This window comes from Coffea arabica, chromosome 8e, assembly GCF_036785885.1.
Source record: "Coffea arabica cultivar ET-39 chromosome 8e, Coffea Arabica ET-39 HiFi, whole genome shotgun sequence".
In the NCBI taxonomy this organism is placed as follows: domain Eukaryota; kingdom Viridiplantae; phylum Streptophyta; class Magnoliopsida; order Gentianales; family Rubiaceae; genus Coffea; species Coffea arabica.
This window is the reverse complement of record NC_092324.1, coordinates 49,682,358-49,691,478: the sequence shown is the minus strand read 5'-3', so window position 1 is coordinate 49,691,478 and position 9,121 is coordinate 49,682,358. Positions and strand designations below refer to the sequence as shown.

The window sequence follows — 9,121 nt, the reverse complement described above, 5'->3', positions numbered from 1 at the left end:
CAAAAGACTAACAAGACTAAAGTCGTATTACACCTTGGCACTTTGATCCTAATAAATACAGTTGGGGGACATTATTACAATATGATATTACAATAATATGCTCAAGACTAATTTCGCTGCACCTTTTTTTCACCAGGTTATCTTACCGATCTTTTTGATAAAAAATGGCATTGACCTCTAGTTGAAGATGCTTTGGTCGGATGAAGTCCATCAACTGTTTTAATAGTTGTACAGGAACATGAGCCGGGGCACAATCCCTCTTGCTCCATCTTGATTTCGCTCTTGTTCATCACCTCGTTAAAATCCCATTAAAAAAAAAAAAAAACTAAAATCACATTCACAGCTCATCGAATTCCTGTACCCCCTTAAATTCTCCAAACACAAATCGTAGAAACAGGGAAAACGGAGAATCTTGCTAACCTTCGACCAGTTTGTTCTGTTTTTACCAATCAATCGTAAAAGATGCAGATGTACCATGGCGATGATGGGCTTGCGTTGCAATAACAGAAAGCCTCGGATTCGGAATCAGCAATGAAAGGCGTGTTTTCAGCTCCCGGTGATTATATCTACTTCAAGTCTCAGGTCCCTCTTCACAAGATCCCTGTAAGTTCTCTTTTTATCCCTCTTTTTTTCTCTTAAAGCTTCGAACTTTAGCCTCTTTCGAATCCAATTTATGGACCACTTAATTGAACGGTGAAAACTAGTTGCACATGGTTAGACTTCATGCAAATTTAATGAAAATTTTGTGTCTGTTGTAGAATTGGCTTAAAGCATTGGCGATATTATGACTTTGGCCCAAAAGTGGTGCCCCCTCTTATTTGTCTTCCTGGAATAACTGGAACTGCAGATGTACACTACAAACAGATCATGTCGTTGTCTATGAAGGTACTACTTTGATAGTTGAAACATTACAAAATTGCTAAAACAGATCACCGAACTGCTAATGTTTTCGCTGAAATTAATCGAAGTTCGCAACTTGTACACTGCAATAGAGTCCAGCAGAGGGCTTAAAAACCTAAGCCCATGTCTAGTATTGTATAGAAATTGTCATTTTTATGCAAATTCCAGTGCGGGTTCTGATTTTTCTGGTGAATCATTCGGGTTAGTGAAAAGGGTTGCTCAGAAGAATGTTGGGATTTTCTGGGATTTGGATAATAAGCCACCAAAATCATGTCCCCCTTATGATGCTGCTATTAGGCTTAGAAAAGCAATGCTTGAATTTGGATTTGTTAGGTATTTGATAGCTTATGCTAATAGGCATGCTTTTAGCTACGTGCCACCAGAGATGCTGGCACAGAGGAAAGAGAGGAAAGCTCTGAATCAGTTGGAAAGAAAAGGGGTTGCTAAGCCAAATGTGCCTTATCTTTGTAGAGTATGTGGCAGGAAATTTTATACTAATGAGAAGCTTATTAATCATTTTAGGCAAATTCATGAGAGCGAACAGAGGAAACGCTTGAATCAGATAGAGTCTGCTAGGGGAAAGAGGAGGGTGAATTTGGTTGCTAAGTATTCTATGAAGATGGATAAGTATAGGAATGCAGCTAGGGAAATTTTGACTCCGAAGGTTGGTTATGGTCTGGCAGATGAGTTGAAAAGGGCGGGATTTTGGGTCAGGGCTGTTTTGGATAAACCACAAGCGGCAGATGTTGCATTGAGGAATCATATAGTGGACATGATGGATAAGAGATTGATTGATTGTGTGGTTCTTGTATCGGATGATTCAGACTTTGTGAGGATTTTGAAGGAGGCAAGGGAGAGGTGTTTGAGGACTGTTGTTGTGGGTGACGTAAATGATGGGGCTCTTAAAAGGACTGCTGATGCTTCATTTTCTTGGCAGGAGATATTGATGGGAAAAGCTAAGAAAGAAGCTGTATCAGTTGTTGAGCGGTGGAAGGACCGAGATGTTTTGAAAGGATTAGAATGGACATATGACCCTGAAACAGAGAGAGAATTGTGTTATTCAGATGTTCTGAGTGAGGGTTCTGATGTGGAAGATGTTTTTTCAGGGAATGAAGATGGTAATGTGCAGCAAGAAGATGCTGCTCCATGGTGGAAGCTGGAACCTGATACTGTAACTATGAACAGCTTCTCGCACTCAAGGAAGTAATGATTTGTCGATCATAAGTTGCTCTGTGGTAGACCATAATGAGTACTCTTAGCTTCTCAATTTCCTTCGAGAAAAAGAAGAAGAAGAAAATTGTTAAACATTGTCTGTTTCCCATCATCTGAAAGGAATAGGTGCCCTGACTTACAGGAAAATTTGACGGCGGTTGCTTTCTGCTTCATCTACTGCAAGGAGGATGAACATTTTAAGACGTTGAGATCCTGCCGCAGGACTTGATGACTTGGACACACATGGCTCTCATTATTCATTTTAAGACTACAAAATGCAGAACTCTACACCATGAATCACATTAAGGTTACTGAACTCTTATATTCCCCAATTTTGAGACCTAAGCAAGTCCATTGAAGTTCTTGTGATCCATAGTGGAATGGAAAGATGATTGGGTTAATTTACAGACTCTTGAGGACTTCTCAATCTGATAGTATGACTGGATGATACTTGTTTGCCATGTCAGATCGCTGGATATCATTGGATATTTTAGAGGTAGGAATTATGACAATGTTGTGGAAGATGGCTGTATTGCAAATGAGAGTTGCTCCATATGAAGTATGAGTGGTGGGCTGGTAGTCCACCAATCAATGATGTGATTGCTTTGCCTCTTAAATGTACTTCCTACTAAGGTGGTTCAGGTGTAGTAATCCTGATCTTTTCTCGTGGGAGCAGAAAGGAAGAATTGCCATGGAAGCATGGTCCATTATTTTCTAGTCCACAATGAGCTGGGACATTTGATTAGTGGAAGAGCAGCTGGAGCTAATGCTTAAAAGTTTGTCCGACTGAAGCAGTAGCCCAGCATGGTAGTTTGTGGAACTTTGATGAGCATGATTAGTTTAGCAACTAATTTGGTAGGTGTGGCATACTGATACTGCAGAAGCATTTGGTTGCTGTCTAATTAACTTCTAATATAGCTGGTTCAGAAAAGCAAGGAGCAAATGCTTGAAGTTAGTTGCAGTGACAGGCGTTCTGGCCTCGTTGGTATCATCTGTGCTTCTGCACTTATATTAGCCAGTTGTTTTGAGGACTTGCTTTTTTTTTTTTTTTTCATTCTTTCTGGGTCTTGCTTGTTTGCTAACCTAAAACTTTCCTGTTCGGCCCGGCAGCCTGCATTTTAGAATGAATTGATTTAGCCCAGCAGCCAGCCCAGTGCCATGTTTATGTGGCACGGCAGCCATAGTTCAAGAAAACAACTATGTTAGAGCAATAATTGTGCGATTTTTTTTTCCCAGCAATAAACAAAGGAATTAGCCCCAATATTCCTTGTGAGGGAAAGACGTGCCTTTTCTGCTAAACCAATGAGATTTTAAATTTGACTCAGCTGGGGAAAGAGCTTGCTACAAAATGGGAAATGAAAAGATTGCTTAGGCAAGATACGAACGTTGAAACTTGAAAGGTAGCCTAATTTTTCGCAGAAAAAAATAAATGACTTTCTTTTCTGTTTCCAAATTTTAGCGCGTAATAGAGGGCGCTAATGAATTTCATGCTTGCTTTTAATGAGAAGATTCTGTGAGAGCCGAATAAACTCATAAGGGTCATTCTTAGCCGAAGCCTTTGTTGTTAAGATTCTTGAGCTTCAAAAATTGGTACCCCGATAACAAAGGTGTTGTTGGAAAAAATGCGACAATTTGCTCAAAAGCATAAAAAAGGAACAATAAAGAAAAGAAAAAGAAAGTACACTAGGACGTGACAGAAAAATGTTCCACTTCCATAGTGGTCCTGTTTTTTTTTCTTGAGAGGACCTTGATTGTTTCAAACTGGGATGTTATTTGGTCGTGATAAAATGTGAGCACCTGATTGTTTCAAAACTGGGAAGTGATCTTTGCAAGAAACAAGCAATCATCTTCCTATTCTTTTCAACATTTTAGGTGACAAATTCCGTTTTTACATGTCCTCTCACTTTAGACATTTGGCCTTTCACATCTTACGTAATAATTAATACTCCACCAATAGAGAGTTTTTCTTGAAGAGGGCAATGCAGAATGCCAGTCTGAGCGTCAATCGTGACAAAACAAAACTCCTGTGGGACAAATTAATAATGAGGACTCCTAGTTAGTTATTCACGGCAATGAATTGATTTAAGCCCCTAAGAAGATTCAAGGTTGCAAATCCTCTACATTATTATTGATCGACTCAAGATGGGATGGGACCTAAGGTTCACTTAATAGACAAAAAGAGGCAAGGCCATTCCTACCATCCAACATCATCTGATCAGGGGGCGAAAAGAAGAGGAACCTCCTCCAAGGAAAATGACAACGCCTGGTTTCATTACGTGTGCAATTGACAAATTTGACCAGCGAAAAAGAAGATAACTCAATTCCTATACTCGAAATAGACTGCTGGCCTGTTAGGCTGTGAAACACAGACACCTGGACATCCATACCAGGCAGAAAGAGTATCTAGCAAGTCCTCGATGAGGAAGAGGTCATCAGCCATCTAAACAAGTGCTCTGTCTTGTGCCAAATTGCATCTAGAAAGAAAACGAAAATCAGTATACGACTTCACCTGCGATTAGCCAGAATTGGTGAGATGAGAATGGCTAAAGCATTAATAGGGAAGAAATTTATGCATGTGCACAGGATGATCTTTCATTTGACAATTCTGGTATGCCACGCCAACATAAAGTCAAAATCGGGGCTACGCTTTGAGAGTTCAAGACTGGCTGCTTATCATCAGACAGCTGTTAAAAGAAGCTTCATATTTGGTCCCAATGAGGTTAACAGACGAAATACCTGCAGACAAATTTTAGGTGGCGGAAATGGATATGAATAGAACAGCAGCAATGCTACAATCAGTCCCTTCACTCAAATGTCGACACCCAAAGTATACAGCATCTCAAAAGTTTCCCAAATTACAACCTTTGAGCATCATGCCAAAATAGCAGGCTGTTAAGTGTTTCTAATCAAGCAAACTTGCTAGTTATCAAGAACAGCTTCATAGTCTATCTCCATCAATCCAGTTTCAACAACTGTTTGTCAGAGATACGCAAGTACAAAGGATGCACGGTTAACCCTGAACAAGATTAATGGTCATACAAGGGAAGCACACATAAAATATCACTGTGAGAATCCCAAAGTTCATGAGCAACAAATAAAGGTATCCTCTAGAATTATACTAGAGTATTTGAAAATGATGATAAAATGAAAAAGCTGATATATAGAAAAACCAGTGCAACTGTATATCACCAATTCGAAAAGTGAAGAAATCCATGTACCAATCTGGCCAATTAAACAAGTTGACTGCCCAACAACTGAAGCTTCATCCAGACAATCAAATAAAGGAGTGAAAAAGCATTTTTTGCTAAAAATTTTCCATTCAAATGGTTTAGTAGAACATTCGATTGTTTTCTAATAAAGTTTAATAAATATCAATTAACTGTCTAATTAAGAAAATATTTTTCTTATTGAAACCACATCGAGATAGTGAAAAGAGTGCTCAGCACAAATAAAATCCTCATATATCATCAGTCAAGAACTGTACATATCTACCCACAAATCGAATAACCAAAAAACATAAATATGGTAAAACAATAAGAAGGCCAATGCTGCTCTACGGATACAGATCAAGAATGCCTTGCCATCAAATGCAGGACAATCAACAGCTCCATCCATTTAGCAACTTCACAATCGAACACGATGCAGTTACTGAATAAGATCTTCCGAAGGGCAACGATTCTTATTCCAAAGGGCCACGATCATCCAAGTTCTAGTGAGCTAAACTTGAAGAAAACACGTCTCTCATATGACCTGAACTGGTTTCTGAGAGATCACCAAGCACTTTTTTTCTTCGATCCATAATAACCAACATACCACTTCACAAACTTCTTCAACCCGGCCTCCAAATCCGTAGTGGGCTTATAACCAAGCTCCTTGTGAGCCAAACTAATGTTGGCATGAGTAAAAGGCACATCTCCATTCCTTGGCATTTGAATCACCTTCTTCTTGGCCTTCACCCTCAACAACTTCTCCAATATACTCACAAGCCTCCCAATTGGCACCGGGGTCGTATTCCCCAAATTATATATCCTAAACTGTGCAGCTCCTCTTTTCTTCCCCCCACTCCCGGTACTCTTTTTTGCCGTATCCAACGCAGCCAAACAACCCTTCACCACATCATCAATGTAAGTAAAATCCCTTGCTACAGTCCCATGATCAACCCCCTCATAGATTTTAATCTCTTTTCCTCTCAATATATCCTTGGTAAAGAAATAATACGCCATATCAGGCCTACCCCACGGTCCATAAACCGTAAAAAACCTTAACCCGGTTAACGAAAGTCCATAAATATGATTATATGTATGTGCTATTTCTTCACCAGCCTTTTTTGTGGCTGCATACAAACTTGCTGGCTGGTCAGTTCGATCTTTTTCCGAAAAGGGTACCTTAGAATTTAATCCATAAACAGAACTAGACGAAGCCCAAACAACAGCAGGCTGTGGATTTGCAGCTTTACATATTTCTAGTAAATTCACAAAACCATCCACGTTACTATGAATATAGGACATGGGATTTTTCATAGCATACCGTACCCCGGCTTGAGCGGCCAAATGCATCACGTGCGTAAATTTCACCGTCTCGAAGAGTTTCCGAAGCAATGCGGCGTCGTTTATGTCACCTTCAACAACAAAAATTCCCGACTTTTCTAGGAGGGAATTTCGGGCCTTCTTAAGCCCGGTTTCATAGTAAGAGTTGAAGTTGTCCAACCCAACGATGCCGTCTCCACGCTTTTTGAGGGCAAGGGAGACATGGGCTCCAACGAAACCAACCGCACCGGTGACTAGAACGGAGAGGCCCGACTTGGAAGCCGGACGGGCCGAGGCCCATGCCCGATTCTCCCAGTTCGGGCCGAGACTGGGTCCAACCACTGCAGCAGTATGGAGACTCCGGCGCTTGCCTCCATTGACAGAGGCGTTCGAGGCGCTGCTAGTGGCAGACGGCGGAGACAAGAAAAGGAACAGCAGAATAAGGAAGAGGAAAATAAATGACCAAAGAGTGCGCCTTGGGAGAAGTGCAGAATGAAGCCTTAAACGATGAAAAGTGGAGTGATACGGCGACGTTTTGTCCAGTTTGCACTTCCCCGGCGTAGAGGGTATGGCATCAAGGTGGGACAGAATCGGCTTCAATTGGGTCATCTGTATTTCTTCACTTAAACCACTTCCCAAAAAAAAACACAAATAAAAATTTTTTTTTGGGCTAAACTGATGAAAAAGCTAGTTTTTTTAACAGATATTTGGGGTAAATTTTGGGATTGCAGATGATTCAATGCATCATCTTCTGGTGAAGGCCTGGAGGGGGGAAGAAGAGATACAGGAGGATAGTGGGGGGCTGCGATGACTGGGTTGGAGTTGGAGAGGCTGGTGGAAAAGCAACAAAGCGAGGCTACTTTAATCTTTTCCAAACTTCAAGAAAAGGCAAGACATCTCGTCCAATTTTATGTACAAGTATACATCCATTTTTTTCTTTTTTTTTTAAGGCACAAGTTACGAGTATACCAAGTATACATCTCTAACATAAAATGTACATCCAATATAGTAAAAAGGTAATTGTACAATGAATGACATCTAATATAGTAAAAAGGTAATCGTACAATGAATTACGAATCCTAATTTTTGTGGACTTTTCGGTCTTCACCTCAAGTAACCAAAAATAGATGGATTTGACTCTTTCTTTTCTAACCAAAAATACATGGATTGTCTTTTTTTTTTTCCTTTCCTTTGTGATGAAAAAAGAAATTTTATTAGATGGATTGGGCTCTTATCCGTCCGTATTGTAGTGTGAATAATTATGAACACCAACAAGTTTAAGATTTTGTAATATTAATTACAAGCTCGAAGATAATTTTACATGCAACAAAAGTCACTGAGTTATGATTATAATGTAAAGAATTTTTTACACTGAATATGTAACAAAAAAAAATTAGTAACCAATATGAAATTGAGCTAATTATTTATAATTCACTTGAATTGTATTTTTAAGAAATTTTATTAAAAAAAATATATTATAATGATTTGATATATATAAAAAAATTGATTAAAAAATATGTTTAAAAAAAGGTAAAATTTTCGTACATAAAATCACATTCCCAGCAAGGTCAGCTGCATTAGTTGTGTTTGGGAGCAATTGCATTCCAATTCAATGTAATGTACGGAGTTTTTGTGAGTGTGATGATGGGATACTTTGGATAGGGCTGTCCATAGTGTCATAAATCAATCAATACTGGCAGTCGTGCTGTCATTGGTATGCATATTTTTGTCGCGTTTACTGCAATCGACGAAGTGTATAATTTGGTCATTATCATAACAACCAATGCAATGCATTAAATTAGCCACCACGCAGTCGTTGACAAGTCCCGCAGTGCAATGCATCTGCATTACTTCGTAATCCTGTACCTCCTCCAATTATACACACAATCAAATTTTTGAACCAAAACTGCTTTTCCATAATCTAAAAAGGAAAATAACCAATATGAAAGTTTCTGGGGTAGATTTTCTTTTTCTTTTTGGAACATTTCATTTCGTAAAAGAGACTTGCTTGCTAACGATTAAAACCAAGTGGAATGGATGATTTTCATCGAAAATCCTATCGAGAAGGCTCACTCTTCATTTTCTATTTATCGGCAATTTTTGCAATTTACACTAGTACTACTACTTTTGGTTTTCTTGAGAGAATTGACAAGCGATGTTACACTTACGCATGTATATATCACTCTTCATTTCTCTTGCCGATTAAGGGCAAAGCTGCATAAGGCTGTAATAATGCAGGATTTTAAAGAAGATTGGCTCCATAAACTTCGTTTCTGCTTTTATTGCTTTCTATAAATTTTCCCATGAGCCGTAAATCTTACTTTGCATATGATATTCTTTTCTTTTTTGAACAGATCAAATCAGTGAAACAATTATTGGACATGGGTGGAACTTTCATTGGCACTATACAAGTTTCCGAGCCATAAAATCAACCGAATCAAGATGCAAAGTGATAGGTACATGAAGAGAAGAAACACCGGAGT

At 39.1% G+C, this 9,121-nt stretch overlaps 2 protein-coding genes across 2 annotated transcripts; one reads left to right on the top strand and one right to left on the bottom strand.

The window, feature by feature from the left end:
* Positions 1–97: 97 nt before the first annotated feature.
* LOC140012972 (uncharacterized) lies at positions 98–3,391 on the top strand. The gene is made up of 2 exons (XM_072061747.1): positions 98–603; positions 759–3,391. Exon 2 carries the CDS (start codon positions 944–946, stop codon positions 2,105–2,107), a length of 1,164 nt encoding a protein of 387 aa, XP_071917848.1. The 5' UTR covers positions 98–603; positions 759–943; the 3' UTR covers positions 2,108–3,391.
* Positions 3,392–5,536: 2,145 nt separating this feature from the next.
* On the bottom strand, positions 5,537–7,540 carry LOC113703679 (UDP-glucuronate 4-epimerase 3). The gene has a single exon (XM_027225124.2). It carries the CDS (start codon positions 7,245–7,247, stop codon positions 5,883–5,885), a length of 1,365 nt encoding a protein of 454 aa, XP_027080925.1. The 5' UTR covers positions 7,248–7,540; the 3' UTR covers positions 5,537–5,882.
* Between the last annotated feature and the right edge of the window lie 1,581 nt (positions 7,541–9,121).

Excerpts from the sequence above, each read along its gene's own strand:
- LOC113703679 (XM_027225124.2), bottom strand. The coding sequence starts at position 7,247 with ATGACCCAATTGAAGCCGATTCTGTCCCACCTTGATGCCATACCCTCT.
- LOC140012972 (XM_072061747.1), top strand. The coding sequence starts at position 944 with ATGTTTTCGCTGAAATTAATCGAAGTTCGCAACTTGTACACTGCAATA.